At 39.1% G+C, this 19,308-nt stretch overlaps 1 protein-coding gene across 3 annotated transcripts in view; it reads left to right on the top strand.

Annotated features, from left to right (window-relative positions):
• Positions 1–3,933: 3,933 nt before the first annotated feature.
• The window catches only part of si:ch211-250c4.3 (uncharacterized protein LOC100535981 homolog), a 38,416-nt gene continuing 23,041 nt past the window's right edge, over positions 3,934–19,308 (top strand). The window contains exons 1-3 of one of the 3 annotated variants that reach the window (XM_053436588.1): positions 3,934–4,176; positions 4,271–4,365; positions 15,416–16,242. In XM_053436588.1, the coding sequence (XP_053292563.1) occupies positions 4,287–4,365; positions 15,416–16,242 (906 nt within the window). In that variant the 5' untranslated portion in view covers positions 3,934–4,176; positions 4,271–4,286. Of the gene's footprint in view, positions 4,366–15,415; positions 16,243–19,308 lie in introns of all 3 variants that reach the window. The other 2 variants (XM_053436587.1, XM_053436586.1) reach the window with 2 other exon arrangements.

Genomic DNA, 19,308 nt, shown 5'->3' with positions numbered 1-19,308 from the left:
AAGAAACTGGCAGCAGCAGCATCACCACAACCAGCACCATCTTTGACTGCCAACTGAAATTCTCCATCAATATAGAGGAGATTCTCAAGAGATGTCAGCATTGGCAATACACCCCCAACATCGCCCCCCCCCAACTACACTCAGACACACACTGAAGTCACACACTCCCCAATGCCCAAGCACAGACAATCACTTACACACTCCCATCCACACACACACTCTCACTGTAAGCAACTGAAAATATTTGTTCAGAGCTACCATACACTTACACTTACACTTACTCATCTGCTATAGATTTATTTATCCGCTGCTATATTTATTAATCTATTACACATCTGCTGTATATATGTATTAATATGCTACGATATTCACTCATCTCCTGCTAACGATCCTGTACATATATTCTTCATTATCAATATTCACGTTAATTGTACAAAATCTGTTTATTTATTGATCTGCTATATATATATATACGTATTTATTAATATGCTACAATATTTATTCACCTGCTCCTGTACATATATAATCTTTATTCATCCTTAACTGTACATAATTAATGTGTGTATTACTTACTTCAATGCATTTTGATCACTTTAATCATTCAATATTTATCTGTGTTCACCATCCTTTTACAGTCATGTAGACTATTTTCACCTTATCATTGTAATATATTTAAAAAAATGTAATATACATTTTTAACTGTATCAATTTTATTTTATTTCATGTTTTTAGATGTTGTCTTGACTTGCTCTATGTATCTTAGAATTACCTTACAGAAACAAATCTGTTTAGTATTTTTAATTTGACTGGAATTTGTGTTGCTAGCTTTAGACTGTGCAGAGCAGATGCTGAGTCCCTCAAAATTAGAACTCTGTTGGGTTCAGCTTGTTCAACCTACTCTAACAGTACTCTTGAATAGTGAAACTAAAAGAAAATTTTTGCCTTCTCAGGGTCATGCACAATCTGAGAACCCGTGCCTATAATAGATCTAGTAAGACAAAAACCAGAAATACAAATGAAAGAAAAGTCAGAAACATCCATGATATAACATTTGGGTAGAATTCCCTCAACTAGGCAAATAATTCATTCACATGGTCAGTATATTTAACAATCTACTAACAGCAACTTATAGAGTCTGAAACTGACTTTCCCTTGGTAAGTTGTGTGGTTGTCGCCTCCTGGGACTGTGTGGAAACAGGAAGTTTGGAAAACCAATATATGATGGCGTGAAACACTTGTTTCATAATGTAAAATAATTGACCTGCTTCTTTCAAATGTCACTTCTTCGTTCTCTCAGTTTACATTGACACTATATAGACTTACATTTATAACGTATACTCATTTTACACACTTCATTTTACTGCTGACCTTGTTTTCCAAGTTGTGTTGCTTCACACCTTGCTCTTGGGTTTTGGTAAAATGACATGACTGAGAAGAGATTATACGTCCTTAAGCCGTTTCCCTTAAAGACTTATATGTGGATTTATTGCGAGGTTTGTAAGAGTTTTTGAAACCATTCATAGTTAACCTGTCACAGTGTGTAGTTGTTCGTTAGTCCAGTTTAACCTGAAGGATGTTCTACTGCCTCAGAGGAAATAAATTCATGACACATGTAAACAAGTTCTGTAAGTTATGACGTCCTGCAACCACTGGGAAAGTGGAAATGTGGAATACAAATCAGACACAGTGCACCATGTTGCTTCCGTGTTTACACAGTTGTTAAAAGGTATGTGGCTCCCTAAATCCTAACTAACAATAAAATGGTCCAGATTCAACGCTGTGGCCATGTCTGCTGCTTTTGGTCCACCTAGTGATGAAATAACCACTTTTATTTTATATATCTTTATAATACATTAATTGAATTTCAGATTTCATTGTGTTTTCCATGTGTGACTTGATTATATATTTCTGATCATCACAGATCTTGTTTACATTATAAATTTCTGATATAAAAACAAAAACAAATTGCCCCTCTTTGCTGGTCGCTGGTCAAAAATGACCTGTATGCATTATGCTTTGTTATTTCATGCATAGCTTGGTGTTTCTCTGCTACATTAAAAGTATAAAATAAATAAGAAACATCTAAACAGTATCACTATAGCAGTGTTTCTAACTTGTTGTATCACCAACTATCTGCAAGATGGCAGCAAAATCCTTTGTCGGAAGTTTAGACGTGGGGTTTGACATTGCAACATATAGTTGGCCACTGTATTGTTCATTGTTCATCAAGAAATGTATACGAAGACTCTAAAGAATAATGGCAGGGAAAGCAAACAGTATTAACTGCTTTTTTAAGACTATTGCTTCAGATACTGACTGTTTTTGGGACCTTGTGGGATTTTTGAAAAATGTAAAATGGCCTGTGAGAAATACAGTATTGAGCAATACAATTTCAACACTAGATGTCACTGTTATTTACAAAAAAAATGAAATACCACCAATGCAATGATTGCTCATTGATAAAAAGCTTTACCTTAGTTTAAAAAACTGACATATGTACATATTAATATGTAAGCTTACTTCTGTTGAGTAAACATAATGTCCTTCACTTCACACACTTGCGCAGAGTGAGAGCATAAAGGAAAACAAACCGAGTTAGCTTCTTTCAAGCAGTTTTTCAAGTCAACAACTTTTGAGAAAATGCAGATATTTAAAGAAATATATTGATAAAAATGTATAAGAGAAATTAAATATCTAAAATCAGTAAGTAAGTCCATTTATTTAAATAGGCCACACCATTTTAACCCTTAATAGAGTTTAGTTACCTCTGCCTTTCTTTACATAAAATAGCTTTCTACATTAAATCAAATGTTATTGATATAAATATGCATTCACAAATCACAGTTTTAAGAATCTGTAGAAGGTGCGACGTCCCAGTATGAGGAAAAGCCTTAAAGGGACAGTCACATATGAGGGATCCTTCTCCCAGGACAGACAGAAGTGCAAAAGATGCCACGTGTAACAGAGCACATGATAAAAATAATGAAATTCTAAACACAGAGAAAAGACAGAGTGATGAAGAGTTATACAACTATCACATGACTGCTTCCCTTGTTACAACTCTTAGCCCCATCAATGACAGATATATTATAAATGGTCATTATCTGAGCGAAACTCAATGTAGAAAGATAAAGCAGCAGAAATAATGGTGCTGGCAGTGCGGACATACGTATGCAAGCTGCAACAGATAAGCTAGGTATCTGCACAAACACACACAGTGTGAAACATAATTCTAACCATGAGCCCAAAACCAAGTCCTAACCCTCAAGCAACTGTTTAACGTTGTGTAAGAAAGAAAGAACCACCCATGATCTCCTCACCTTCCAAAAAATCCTCAGTCCAATCAAGTCTTCACATAGGCTACACACACAAACACCAACACACACACACACACACACACACATACACACACAGACAAACACCAACACAAACAAACACACACAAACAAACAAACAAAGACACACACAAACCCCATAGCAGACACATGAAGATCGACCGTAAAAAAGTAGAAGTTACAAAAATGCTGTTTCATTAAAATATATATAATATATCTTATATATCTATTAAAAAAGACTAAAAATGTTTCTGGTTAATGTTAGTCCAATTGTATAGCTGGAAGCAGTGATAACTACTTTTATTATTCCCCTTTGAAATTGAATCAACTATTTATTATTGGTATTTTACATTTAATTAGATATTTCTTGGACATAAATGAAAGTAACGCGTTTCATTTTTTAATTTATAACAATTTTAACATACACTGAAAACTGTAATTGATTTGAATCTGTGATTGATGTGAACGGAGGGGGTTTACCACTCAAATCTCAGTGGACCATCAGCCTCCTCCCTCTTTAACCACTCCTGGTCTTCCTCTGGCTCTTGTCGCTCCCAGTTCGCCTTCAGGCCGAGTGTAAATCATTCCTCCCTCCTCCTCCTCCTCCTCAACTTCTCTTCCTGAGGCTGGCTGCCACTCCTCCCTCCTCCTCTCATGACTCTAAATGCTGCTGGAGCCTGGCCCCCTTTACTCTTCCCGACTGGAGGAATGTGATGCATTCATACACGCGCCTTCACTCCCAAGTGCACAGGCGGTCCAGCACACAAGGAAACACAGGTATCATGACCCTGCTCGAGGACAACCTCCAACAACAGATGCCTTACCCTCAACTGAGTCTCAAGGTAGAATAAACATCGCTAAAAACATGATGAGGAATCACTGAGGAACTTTTTATTCTTTTTTTTTTTAACACATTTGAAGTTTCCTCAACTTCAGGGATTGTTAAAGCAACATGAGTGTGAAGAGGAAAAAGGCTGGACTTGTCATCAGCTGGCACAAGTCAATCTCCATCCTGGCTCCTTGGAGGAAAGGTAACAGTCACCTTCTGTCTTCTCCTATGTCTTTGTCTTGTGAGGTGAGATGCTGCTGTAGTTCCTCTGATGTCGAACAGCTCATCACAAACTGATGCTTTACTCCGTCCACTAACAGCTGCATGTTTGCTCGACCTGTGCCAGGCATTTGTCTGAGCAAGCAGAGAAATGATTAGCGCTCTGAGGGCCTCTGTCATCTGTATCATTGCTGACTGACACTTTAATTGAGCTGCAGAAGTAACTCTGGGTCCAAAGGGTTGTTTTGACGAGAAGCAAATCTGTTGTCTGTTGACGTTTAGCAGCTCCAGCATATGACTCTGGTTTTCTGTTTAATAAAAGTTTCATTGGATTCCCAGAAGGTAGATTAACTTCTCTTTCTAGAGAGCAATAAACACTGAGGAGGCTCCAAACCAAACTTTTAAGACATGATTTTTCATCTTCTCTGGCTGTTAGACATTAAACTATTGTGGTCTTCTCATATTACTCCAAGAAGCAGTTTGAATGAAAACTGAGAGCTGTGAATATTTACTCTGTGTGGCTGCCACAACAAAGCAGACATGGAGATCAAATACAGTGCTGTACAGACTTCTACGTGTGCCTGCTAGAACAGGAGGACAGGAATGAATAGCAGCTTTCAAAGAGGAACAATTATTTCAATTCAACAATGTAGATTATTATTTCTGTGTAACTGAAGCTCTTCTCCTGCACTATCTGCTTGACAAAAACAACCATGGAATCATGAGTTACTGTAGCTCAATTAAGTCAGCCAAGCATGAATTTTGATATGTATTTATGGTGAAACCCCAGAGAGCATAATATCGCCACATTTTTCTCTAATATGTGTCATCATCAGATGAAGACATTCAAGTTTTAAGTTTTGTTATGTTTGTGTCCACCTGACGCATCCATTAGATTAGATTTTCAGTGTTCTATGTGGCTCCTTTTTCAAGATGTTGCAAGAGGCTCAAAGGCAGCCAGGCCACAGGCGGGTGGTAATTGTCTGTTGGTTTTAACACAATGAGAATCATGTTTCGTATAGCTCTTAAATATTTATAAAAAATTGTATATGTATAGCTATAAAATGTGAAAGTGGTATCTTCTTGCCACTTGGCAGCAGCAAAATAAGAAATCACAATCGAATGTATTCACTAATTTTAGAGAAACATGTTAGTAACCCGTGTCTATTAAAAAATGCAGAGGACAGCTGGCAACATTTTCAGCCATTTGAATTGTATTTGTGAACACCATATGAGTGTAAGTCTAAGACTGATGGAACAAAATTCTAATATTACTTTGTTAATTTAAAGGAGATTAAGTTGTGATATTATGATAATATAGAAAACAAAAATTAGGAAGGACAACTCAAGTTTCAAATTTCAGTCATTCTGGTTTCAAAGTTTAGATTTCTAATGGCACTTTTTCCTGAGAAATTACGAAACCCTTTGAATGGAACCAAACATTTCACATACTTTTACTCATTATGACTTTAATCTCTGTTAATGTCGGACTTTTTTCTCATTCAGTGGCCCTAACAACCGAAAAAAGCAGAGGCTCAGCCTGACTATACATTTATTGGCTTTGAAACCAAAACAATTAGCTAAAATAGTCTTAGAGCTTTGTTGAACTTAATGATTCTCTGTGTGTCTGAGAAATGTCTAGTGTGCATAGTCATAATGGCCACTATTATACCATTCAAAAATACAGATTCATGGTTGTATTGATATTTCTTTATCACATATAATAGTATTGATAACTGGAGCTTTACTTGGTGTAGATAATACGCTGCCATGTGTATCTGAAAAGTGTTGCTATAGTATATTGTGAAGGTTTCACACTATCAGGGTTTGATACCCATTAATTCAGCAGCAGTGAGTTCTTGAAAGCGCTTTCCTTTTATAATACAGGCATCTGGTTGGTCTGTATTCCAGGTCCAGGCCTCTCATAGGAATCACTGTCAGATTATTTACAGTACAAGCCAACACACCTGCTGAGCGGTAAATCCTTCAGCAGTTTTGCTGCGGGAGTGATGATAAATCTCCTCATTGTTGCAGCTGTGAGTGAGCCCCTCTGCTCTCCACTGCTTGACAGCCGCCACGTTGTTTGCAACGTTAACTCACAGTTAGAAGAAGAGGGCTATTGTCAAGATAACACATTGTGTGCAGTGCAGTGGGGACAGGCTTTTGATTTGTGCATTCTTGTGTGGTCCTGTTAAGAACACAGCCTTTCTCCAAACTGTAAAAGGACACCAGCAGCTGAAACCTGAAGCTGTTTGTTTCACAAGACTCCTTATCAGAGCGGTTGAAATAATTTGCCTTCTGTAAAACCCTCCGCTCATCAGTCAGTTGGTGACTAATACCTGAAATATGCCAATGTGAGGCAGATGATGTGTAATGGACAGGATTACAATGTGAGACCTTACTCAGACATTAGGAATTTGAGTTGCTGGGGGGAAAGAGGTGGTAAACTCTGGTAAACATTGAGCATTGAGATATTTTCTCATATAAGAAGGTAGTTGTTATTGGTGCTTTATAATGCATCACTTATGTCTGGCTCCTAATGTATATACGATCTCAGTAAATCACACAAAGCATTGCAAGGTTGTGAGAATAACCTTAATTCTCTGGTCGGCATCCCTGTGGAAACCTATACTTAAGATATTACCTTCATTATAAGGCACTAAATGTATAGAAAGCTAGAGAATGAGAGGCAAATTGAACTCCTTGGTTCTCATCCTCTTTAAGCTGGATTTTCTTGCAAGTGAGAATCCATCTTTAGAGCCTCCAAGCTATTGGCTTGTGGTTGAACCACAGGGGTTTGGAGCAATAAATAACAATGATAGAGAAACTACTGGCAGCTATGGGCATCTCTAAGGTGTGAGCGAGAAGCGACTGTTCCAGAACAACAATGGCGGCTTGAACTGCCGAGAATTTCTTGATCGGAAGATGAGCAAAGGAAGGCACTGAAGTCTTTTCATCATGGAAAATATGTTTTACTCATCTCCCAACTGGCTTTCGTAACCGTCATTGACGATGATAGACAGATGGTTTCTAATCAACCACAAAGACACTTTTTAAAAGAGCCTGCCCTCTTCCAAATAGTTTCCAATTAAGCTTTTCAAGATGGACTATCTGGAGCATATGGTCATTCTACTTCAGATGTGTGAAGACTTGTAAGAAAACAAGTTTAGCCTCATCAACAATGTAATTCTGCGTCTGCACAGCATATTATAGAAGGATGATACACATAACCTATTTATTTTTGCAGTCTATCATTAACAACATTTCCAACAAACTCAAGACTATAGCAATTCATCAAAATGTCAACAGATTGCAAGAAAGCAATAGTGAATATATAAGAAAAAGGCTTAAAGGTCTTACACTAAACATTGAACTGATGGCTCTTCTGTGTACATCTTACTTTGCTTTTATTATTTTTAAATCTTTCCATTCTACCACAAATAATATATATATATATAAAAAGAAAATATGAGTAAATAAACTATACTCTTCCAATTCTGTTTAGCAAACTCTTATTTTGAGCACTTTATTTTGGGGGTGGGGGATTTACACATAAACAAGCCCACATCAGTGATCAGCTGCTACTTGTTAGAGAATGAGAATAGCTGTGAAATCAGACTTTGGAGAGTAGCCTGTGCTCCTGCGCATTCTTGCCTTATCTCAACGGTTTCTGATAGGACAAAGCAGAGTTGGGGGGCCCTGTTATCTTTGATAAGAAAAGGAATCTGGGGGTGTCATCCTCAGGGAGTCCAGAGTCAAAAAAGAGGTGGAGAAGATAACGGGGATCCAAACTGGGTCTTGTGTTGAGAGATGGTGGTGATTTCTGAAATTGGATTTTAAAGATTTCAATTCACTCAACACTTGATGATGTCACGGTGCTACTTGGATCATAATAGCAGAACTTTGGGTTAATTCGCCACATATTTGTTCATAGGAGGAGGAGCACAACCGACTCGAAGATGCAACAATTAATGCTGAAATTGTTTCAAAATAAGCAAATCTTATGATCCACAAATACATGTTTAACATTTAATGTAATTCAATGCAAACTATTTACCACCTTAAGTCACTCGCAGAGCTCCAGGCGGTACTTTGACCAAACCGATGACTGTATCTAAAGATGGATGACAGTTCCTCACAAGTTAAGCCAAAACATCTTGATCGCCCCCTTGAGGGTGGCTGCAATAAAGGTCACATACCCTGCCTCCTCCATGTTAGCAGATTGGGAGTGGACCAAACTAAAAAGTCAGAGTACACATTACATTTCACATCATGATAGGTATTTCTTATCACACTGGGTTGTATGTCTGGTTTGGCTTTAATTTTTTGCTATACAAGATTAGAAATATCATTGAGAGCTGTGACTGGCTCGTCACTGATCACATGGCTGTATCAGTGGAACTTTGACATCACTCCGCCAATCATGACTACAAATACTCTGGTTCCAAATGCTGTCACCGGGATATTTTTGCCTCATTTATGTACAGTGGAACGAAGTGAAGACGTGCTCTCTGCCCTGGTTTGATCCACCAGTGTTTTGAATGGAGACAGTTGGGGAGGACTGTCAGGAACGCATGGTTCTGAGGGAGTCATTAGCAGAGGGAGAGTTTGAACTTCAATGGAACGTTTTTGCAGTAGCAGCAGTGTGAAGGTTGTTGCACATAAATGTACAAGCAGATCTGTGCACAATGTGGGTTTGACAGTGCAGAACATGTTCCCAGTTTGGGAATGTAGACGAATCAGCCATCAGATGGCTGTAAAGATATTCCAGCTGTTAGCATAGGCTACCTATTAGCTGTTGTGGATTATAGAGCAGGTCATTCATCTTTACTCTATCACACACATTAATGCCATAACCATAAAATATTTCATTTCATTTTCTTTAAGCTACTTTGTGAAAATACTTTAGGTAGTTGAATAATGTAAAAGTGGAAAGACGACAAAAAACAGAATAAAGGGAAATGTGTGATTCAATGTATGTTTGGGTGTGATTTCACCAAATAAAGTGAGCAAAATATCATTGAACTGAGTTTCACTAAGCACTCAGCAGGCGGCAGGCTGAGCGAAACCCACCCATTTTGGACACAATCGCAGTCCATCACTGTGACGCTCCCCACTGGAGCACAGACAAATGAACAATCCATAACCTCAGTGCACCAGTGCAGAGCCCCCTGCTTCATACGGTGTGATGGTTACCAGGCTGAAAAGAGCATGTTACAGTCCAGAGAGGCGGTCTTGAGTAGCAGTTGATCAGATTGTAAAGCATGGTGCTTTAGGAGGTTAATAATACTGTGAGACATGATTTTACAACTCTGGAAAGTTAGCACAGAGATTGTATCTTGTGTTGTGATGCTGTTTGCAGGGAAATGACCCCATTCACATTTGAAAGTCAACTATGGAATGTGCACTAGCATACGTTTGTTTGGTCAATGAAAATAATTTGCAGCTACATTTATCTATCAAAAATATAGCCCGTTTTTTTAATATTTGAAGATAATTGTACATTCTTTTCGATCTCTGTATATGCCTCCCGTATGAGGTAGCCTCATTGAGAAGAAATAAGGATGTGTGTCATGGTGTTTTTTTTGCATCGATTTAATGCAGAAATAAAAAACAACTAACATTTCAACATCGTGTTTTAACCCTCCCAAAACAAAAGCCAACCATTTGGCTCGACCACTCAAAGCTCCTTCCTCCGGTAGATAAGTGGTCAGTCTTGACCACTGCCTTTCCCAAAGTGTGAACAAGGAGTTGAAATAATCATAAACCACATGGGCTGTAAAAATAGGTGGCTTGTCTCAGCCTGTTTATGACCTCCTGTGTTCAGGATCTAGGAGGCCAGAAGAGCTCAGTATTTACCCAAAGGCTCTCACGTGCCTGGTCATCACAATGTGTTATTATACCAACCACTGTGGACTGTAAAACGACATTGAGTAAAGTGACTGGGATTTCACTCATGTTCATATCATCATCTTTTTGTGTAACTACAATGTAAAAATATAAAATTGACAAACCTATCGCCATCATTACTCTGTAACCCTTTTATCTCCCTGGTGAAAAATGCTTCTCAGACTCATCACATAGGAGAACTATGCAGCAACAGCTTGTGTGATACTTTTGCAGTAATCCAGGTCCGATCCCTTGGCTTTAACAGAATAGTTCCAGCATGTAACTCCCTCTAAATTATTGTTTTTACATTCCTGTTGATGGATTTCACTGCTGGGATAGAGCCTGAGCTTTACAGGTGTTGATAGGCCTATTTTTCACTAGAGTCATAGAGACAAGCTAGTAGTTTTTCCTGCTTCCTGTCTTCACACTAAGCTACTCCAAACATGTCCTGACTCTAGGTCCATATTTAACACAGACACAAGGGGTGATGTCAGTCTGCTGATATACCCTTATTATTGAACTTCTCTTTTATGTGAGCCTCAGCTACCTTGGATTTATTTGAGGAAACAAATGACTAGTATTTTGGAACAATCATCTATTGGCCATTAGATGAGGTGCATTCTAAGGCCCAGGTCTCAGTAAAAAACCTTCAGAATTGTTCCTGCATTTGCTTTATTTTTTGTTTGCTTTTTTAAGTGCACCACAATTTCTGGAGCAGGAATATCTGACTCCAGCAATAGGAACAGAATTAGACCTCCTCATCTTTTTCCGACTTAACTGACACTGAGTCACAGAAGGAACTTATCAAACTCTACAAAAGGCTCTATAAACTTATTCACACAGGCAGTAGTTCTTCCCAATAGCCCAAACAGTCATTGAATCTCTTTAATGTATGATGTAAACATTTAATATAAAAGAAAGTTTCACCTCCCTCACCCTGACTGTACATTTTTCACCTGTGCTGCATTTATGGCCCGATATGAAGACTTTAACCTTGCATGAATAATGTTTTTTTTTTTTTTATCCTTAACACTCACTGACCTCTGTTAACCCCTGCATGAGGGTGGTGTTTTTCCTCCAACCATCTAGGCAGCAAATAGGCTCTCATGCTATCCAAGCCCAAGGCACTAGAGAGGGCAACGGGGCAATCCACTTACTCTCCTTTCTCACCTTTAGTTCTGAAAACTCTGACCTTGCGAGGCATTGAGTTGAATGACAACACTCGCACTGCCTGGAATGTGATGGGAATATGACGGGAAATGGCTCAAGGACATTTGTTAGTCGGTAATGAGGGTTTAGGATGAGTTCGGGGCGAGGCAGAGGGTGAGGGGAGGTGGACTGTCTGTAATTATATGTTGTGGGGCTTAGTCAAGCCCGGAGACTGGAAATAGGCTGAGTCAGCCTGCGGAGACAATTACAGGATAGCAATGTGTTTATGTTGTTTGGGAGGTATGAGAACAGCTGGATCAGGGCAACACCTGTCCAGCTGAAGGTGTTTGTGTGGGAAGGATTGTGGGGAAGGATGGAGATTGTATCACAATAGCAAGGACTCAGATTACACGGCTGAGTTGGCTGAGATGACTTCAGTGTGTAATTAAAGTCAAGCTGCTCTCCGTACTGTCTGCTGGAAATTCACAGGTCCGCCAGGACAAGAAAAAAACTAAATAAGACAGGATGGAGTCACAAGTCGGGTAAAAAACAATGGCATTTGGTTTCATAGAGATTACAAATCAACATCAGTCATTTAGATAATTTTCATTTGATTTAACATTTTTTTGTGACATTTTTAGCTGATTTGTCACTGAAAATGTATCTGCGTCTTGTTTATGGTGTTAATGAATAAAAGATGATGTGGACACAGAGACAGCATAGATGACTATGACAGCTTATACAGCCAACTATTCTGAGCTAGGAATTACTTTCATAATGAAGTGTAAACTAGTGAGTCCCTTTATGTAATGAAGCAGAGAGTTAAAGAGATCAGATTAAGCCTGTGAATGCCTGTGAATATAATGTCAGAGTAAAGCACACTGTTTTCTAACATTTAATCACTTCAAGACGTCTTCAGACCCTTTCACTTTTTCTTATTGGTAGAATTCTCCAAAAAATGTACTTGGCCTGAGTGAGCGAGTCTCCTAATTTTAGCAAATTAATTTATTCCAATATAACATGTAGCTTAAGCACGTGGTTTTGTTCCTGGGCCCTCAGCCTTTGCTGAACTTACAACAAACCAGGACAACTGTTGAGCAGTTTAACTCTGAAAATCATTTTTATAAATGCATCAGAGCAAAAGGGTTCTGGGGACAACCGCAAGACTCTGAAAATTAAATTAGCAGATAATTAACATATAAGTCTCTTACATCTATCAGCTGAATTTGTTTTTCATGCCTACTGTTTGAATGTAAATCACTGAACACAACACTGGCTCTGAGTGGCTTGAAGGTACTGCTCAAGAGACAGTAAACACTAATTTAGGCTCGTGAAGACATAAATACACAAGTGTTTCAATACAGTGAGGTAATTATGAAAAACAATACGCCTTAGTTGTGACCGGCTGAAGCCACAATGGAAATGTGGTTACATGCTTTCAACTATTTTTCCCAGCTTTTGGCAAAAACAGGAAATGTGTTTTCTAGCCTACGTGGAAGAGGATTTATTTTGGGTGTTATGTTTTCCTCATGTAGCACGACACTCTACGAGAGCTCAGCAAATCACAACACTAACTATATTGGAAATACATTAGTTAAGACAGTTTTAAATCCCACAGGGAATCAATTGCTAAAAGAGAAGTTTTATTTTATTAGTACATTGTAAAAATAATATTATATTAATGATGATAATTAGGCTTCTAGAAATAGAGAAAGTGCTGTAAGGATTATGGTTATGATTCTTTTTCAGTGATGTACACAGAATCATTTGTTTTGGGTCATTTGTTGACCAAAGTTTGGGTTAAGTGCTTTTAGACACATATGATCCATGTGTGACAACAGGGACACTGTAGCTTTAAAAATGCCTCACACTTTGTTTTTGTCTTGAACCAAGTTTGAAAAATTCTATAATTAACGGAGCTCCACTACTACGAATAATCCGATGGAGCCTGAAAGATGATTGTGAAAATATGCATTTATCTTTAAAACACAAAGCAGCAGAGAAAGAGCCTTGAATGGAGAAATAATTTCCAAAATGCTGGAATCTCTGTGTTGGTGTGATAACACTTTTATGTATTCAGCTGTGGAGGCAACGTGTTGTTGGCAGCAGAAGATGGAAATATAGATCACTGTGATAATAATATCATAGTCTAACCCAGTAACAGCCGTGGTGCTTTGTTCTTTTGCAAGTAAAGGTATCTATCTAGGTTCAAACGAATGAAAAAAAAAGTTTTCACTTTCGGGAAACGAAGACCCAGTGTCCCTGATCGGATCTAAAAGTTAACAAACTAAATTTGCGTTTTTCACTAAATTCACTTCCTGGAATACCCTCCTCCTCCTCCTCCTCCTACTCCTCCTCCTCCTCCTCTTCCTCTTCGGGGGAACTGTGGATGTGTTGCTGTTCTGTTAATTGATGGACTTCGAAATCAAAGCAGGATATTTTCAAAGGAAATGCTTCTGTATATAAACCTATAAAAACAATATAGTTTGATCATTATAATTGATCAAACTATTCCATCTCTCACTTTGAGATTTTTCAATTGGGCCAAATTACAATCAAAGTACGAAAACCTCAAATCACTTCCAATCATGCAGAAAGGCCTCTGCCCATCACATTCTCAACATCCTTTCTGTCTTAATTAAACCACACATAAGGAAGAGGACGTCATCTAGCAGACATGTGCATGACAACTCTTTATACATTTCTTTTAGCTGTGCTCTGCCTGCTACGACTGAGCCAAAGACTTTTGCTTTAATTCAAATTCACGCAACATGCTTCGGTCTCCCTTCTTCAAACTTCTGCTCAGAGAGGATAAAAGTATTGCCGCTTCAAAGAAAAGTTAATCTCATATTTGCCTTGGCAAGATCTCCACTTCACCCTGCAGGAAGGCACCCAACCTCCCCTATTGCTGGAGTGTGATCTAACACTCTAGAATTACATTCTTTCAAAAATGGCGCTTAGTTGCTGGTTTATTCCAAGTATTTGCTAGCAACCCTCAAGCTTAATCAGGGCCCCTGCATCTCCTTTGGGGGGAAAGAGGGAATGCATTTATGTCTCTGCTCTTACGATTAAAAGGATGCAAGGAAGGAAAATGTAATTTGACTGACAGCTACATGTATCAAATTGCCCACACTGAGAAAGAGGAGAGGATACATATGACTGCTCCCTGTCATGGTCTTAACCAAAGCTTCAGATCAAAGCTGCACATTCAGGTTGAATACAATGACAAATTGTGCCGATCCTGTGGTATTTGAGTCAAATAGAAGGATAACATAAATGTCAGTCCCCTCGTTTCACTCCAGTTATGTCACTGTAGATGTACTATGTGATGTCCATAAGGGCCATTGATGGTCTAAAGATTGGATCCAACCCAGCACATGTCAACTGACAGAATGGTTAAAATACCAGCATGTCTACAGTATTTTCTTAAAAAAGCCCTTAAAATCAATTATAGTTTTACAGTGGCCAGCTATTATATAAAGTGGCTATTATAAGTCAAGCAAATCCACACTCTGGCAACCCCAAAAAACACTAGATTTCAGCTTTAGCTCAGGTATTTCAAGGCCTTTTGTTTTGTTTGAGACTTATTAGAGACATTTGAGGCTATGTGATAACAATACAAATTGGAAATCCAGTCTCTTCAGTAAAGAAAAATGACAACATTTTGTGTTCATGAGCAAAGACCTTAAGAATTTTGATGCTTGTCTCTGTGGAGTCAATAGAGAATGATAAGGGGTGTATTGTCTGGGACTTTAACTTTTTATATGTTTTGTTTTTTTTAACTCAAACCACATTTATAACAATACCAGCGAAAGTACCCAAATCTTATTTAAGAAGATATTTTAAGCCGCGACCTTTGCCTACCACACTCTTACTGGGTAAGACATTTACCAAACCTTGGCCATTCTGGTGTCAAACCATATTATGGAAGTTCATGTTGATTGACTCACATGACACAGCTAAAATATATCTTTCTTTCTTTATCTGTTTTAAAGGGAAAGGAGACAGAGATGCAGTATTGGATAGCGAGGTCGTTCTGACGAAAATGAAGCTCATCAGTAACTTCCATGAGAGGCTCCTGATGTCTGGAGACTCTACGTCCACAATGTCTACAGTATCAGTTTCTGAACAGGACATATCGGATTTCAACAAAGCCCCAGAGGTGAATCCCCACCTCGATAAGTCTGGACAGCCTCAGGTTGAAACCAGCTCAGACTACCTACCTGCCCATTTCTCAGACTCTCAGCTGCAGAGGTTATACAAGTTTGAATCAGAGGACTCTGGAGTGGATCTTCCAAGTGGCGCTAACTCTCCATCCACCCCAACAGGCTCCGAGCAGAGCTTTGTTGTTCACAGTCGAGAGTCCTCCTGCGATTCCTCTTGCAACTTAAACTCTGACACTACCACTCTCCCTGATAAACTAGTCAGACATGCACAGAGCTCTGAGATTAAACAGGCAGAGGACTCGGTGGATAACAGTTTGGGTACAACAGTGAATACTCAGGACAGTGTATTCATACACTCAGAAGATCTCTGTTTTTCTGCTGTGACAGCAGAACTTCACATGGATAAGGATGTGGATAGAGACCAGAGTAGGGCTTCAGGAGATAGTCCTGAAGGAGATGAGCTGTCTGAACAGCTTGAGGAGACCAGGGCAGTAACTGAGAGGACCTGCTCAGAGAATATGAGGTCTGGTAATCAACTCTCAACAGGAACCTGTGATGACATGTTGGGCTGTGACTTACAGTCAGAGCCAATTAGGAGGAGTGCCACCAGTGACAGCCTGGAGGAGTACATGGATGAATGCTGCAGACTTAGTGAGGTAAGAAAAACAACATGTCTAAACATCCATGAATTTATCCATCCATTTTCTGCACATACTGAGGCAGGTAAAGGGAGTTAAGCACAATAAGCAAGGTAGCTCAGATGTTCTTCTCTCCAGCCACATACTCCACTGCCTTGGTAGCAAGACGTTTTCCAAGGCCAGATGGGTAAGCTACGTAATATTTCTGGCAAAGTCTGTATCCACCCCAGGGAGCACATCTAGTCTTAATGTTCACCTCAACTTTTTTGGGATAAAACATTTGTGCATCCAATATCACACATAATAGGGTAATTTTATATGGAGAAGACAAAATTCAGATTGGGTGTAAAGGCAAATTGTCCTTTCACTTGATTTGCGTGACTTGTGGTTATTTAAGAACTAATATGGTCACGAAAATAAACCGGAAATTCTAAATGATGTCAAATATACATTTAGCTTTTCTGAACAGTAATCAATTGTGCTGTAGTAGAGTGTCCCTTTGCTTCTCCAATGTTTTCTCTTTTGTCTTCCTGATCCTTTTCAACTCCTACAGCTACATTTTGCCTCAACTCATGAGGTCCAGGGTGAATTTACTCCTGCCAATAAATATGAATACCTTTCCCATCAAAACATGGGAAGCTTTAGAAATACTTTCCATCAAAGCACACTCTTCGATGGATAGGCACATAGATGTTGTCACCTCTAGTGATTTCAGGATGAAACACTGCACTTCAAACACTGAAAACAACTTCACAGAGTCAAACAGTACAGGACAATACAGTTCTCTGTGTGATTGTGTGTGTGTGTGTGTGTGTGTGTGTGTGTGTGTGTGTGTGTGTGCTCATACTTGAGGAAAATCCCTTTTCTGGCCTCTATCATGTTAAACTTTAAACCATACCAGCCTCTATGGCTCCAGGTAATTACATTACTGCAACTGAATAAGGGTTCAGAGAGTGAGTGCAGTTTCTAGAGCATGTTTATTGGTGTGATTCACACATGGGGGCCCTTCAATTTGTCAGATATTCTCTTCAAGTTAGAAGGTGAACAAAATGAATGTAGCTGTGGAGCTGTGTCTGTGCTTTTATGTCTTCCTGTGCCAAGGACATGACAAACAGTGACTGTACTCATTCATAAGGACTTGTGCGGGCATGCCTCATTCATGTTACAGGAAAAAAAGAGAGGCATTTGCTTATTCACATCCAAGAGGAGAGAACAAAGTGGGCTCTACAGAGAGAGCACCTGACATCTGTGGAAGCTGCAAAGTCATAATCACCTGTTTGAAGTTCCTGAAAACATCAGAGTCAAGTCTTGAGACTGTCTTTCATTACCGGCTGCTTTTAGAATGACAGGCCAGTGCAGCCTTCAATTTTCACCTGAAGAAGTAACTGTAGAAAAGATACTAAATGAAGGTTTAATGTACATTTTAATCAACTCTATTCCTAAAAGATAACATAATGTGTAACATTTGGCACTTGGTAAAACTTAGTTACTTAGGATATTCTATTCTATTCTGTCCATAAAAAAAATTCACTTCTGTCAAATAATTGAGCATCACGACTATGGAATAGCATTTTTCCCTTCTTATGAAACAACATCTCTTTCTTGACAAGGCTTTTATTTCTGCCGGCACCAAAACATGAGAGCCTTCACGAGACAGAGGCAGTGTGGTCGGGAGGAGCATGTGTTACAGTGCGTGGCCGCTTTCTTCAGGACCCGCATGTCATACAGCACCTGTTCATCTGTGCTGGTGGACGGAGATTTTTTCTAGCGATACTGTCGCCCGCCGCGGGCTCCTCTCATCTGGACCCTCCCTGTTTTCCAAGCCCTGCGCTTGGCGGCCAACCTGGATGAATCAAATAGGTGTCAAATATCTTGAATTACTCACATTTTTACACAGATAAAGGCTCTTTGATAGGTCCCTGGGGCCCTTGTGAGGTACAGTAATGGCATGTGAGCGGCAGCTTTTGGGAGCCCAGCATGCCAGACCCTAGGAGTGCATTGCTGACTGGCAGCATGGTGGTGTGGCCCCAAACGTTATAATCATCACTTATCACCCCTGCTAATAATGTAATTCCTTCCCCTGCTAAATGGGACTCTGTAGTTGGCCTCAGAGTGATGCTGGATTCAAATATGTGAATATTACAGACTTTCTCTGTGTTCACCCACATGCCTTCTCTCTCTCTTCAACTCTGCTCCTTTGTCTGTCATTAGAAAGAACAAGAATGGATTTTATAATCTGAAAATCTAAAGGCTCAGATGCTGTGGATGTCTGGTGCATACTGTCATATTTTCAACATCAGGCATTAATAGTGATCATATGGACCTGTTTAGCTGCGTGTTTGATCTCACACTTGGTATTCATTTTCAAAGCATACTTCATCAGCGCTAGTGTGAAATGTAATAAAGATCTGAAGCCTGGACGCTTCTGGTTTACTTGAATTCCTCAGCTGCACAACACACAAGTGTGAACGTGAACCGTTCGTGTTTATGGGTTCAGTAGGTTATTGGTAGGAATGAGTGCAGGTTTAATGTAGGCCCTCAACCATCTAAGGGCACAGTTCTGCAGCTACAGACGTGCTTTCTGTAACACCCACTTCACACAGTGTTTGGTGAGGAATGCAGAGGTGAGACACACGACAGAGCTCAAACTTCTCGCCTTGTTTTTCTTCGGTCTTCAGTCAAGTTTTACATTCCTTCATGAAAAGATGAAAATGAAAATGCAAAAATACAAAAATTTGATCCTTAAAGTTCAGCTGAAGTTACTCTGAGGCTTCAGCAGTTTCAACTATAGAGGGCATTTTAATACACAACAACAGGGAACAATTTTGCGGCTCCTTTTAACTGCTTTAGTTTCAGGCAAAGCTAAACTCACAAATCCCATTTGTACTATGTTTAATTTTCACCATTGTATTTGAGAGTCTAAATCATCAGGGTGGAATTTATGTGCTATATAGTGCCAGAAAAAAATCCCCACAATCAACTTCAATAATCTAACCTTGCATTTTATAGATTTCAGTTGTGCAAAACATATTTCACAGACAAAAATATTGTAGTTCTTAAAAATACTACTAAGATAAATAAAAC

Source organism: Pleuronectes platessa, chromosome 12, assembly GCF_947347685.1.
Source record: "Pleuronectes platessa chromosome 12, fPlePla1.1, whole genome shotgun sequence".
In the NCBI taxonomy this organism is placed as follows: domain Eukaryota; kingdom Metazoa; phylum Chordata; class Actinopteri; order Pleuronectiformes; family Pleuronectidae; genus Pleuronectes; species Pleuronectes platessa.
Note: the sequence above shows the minus strand (reverse complement) of the source record. Positions and strands in the feature narration are given on the sequence as shown.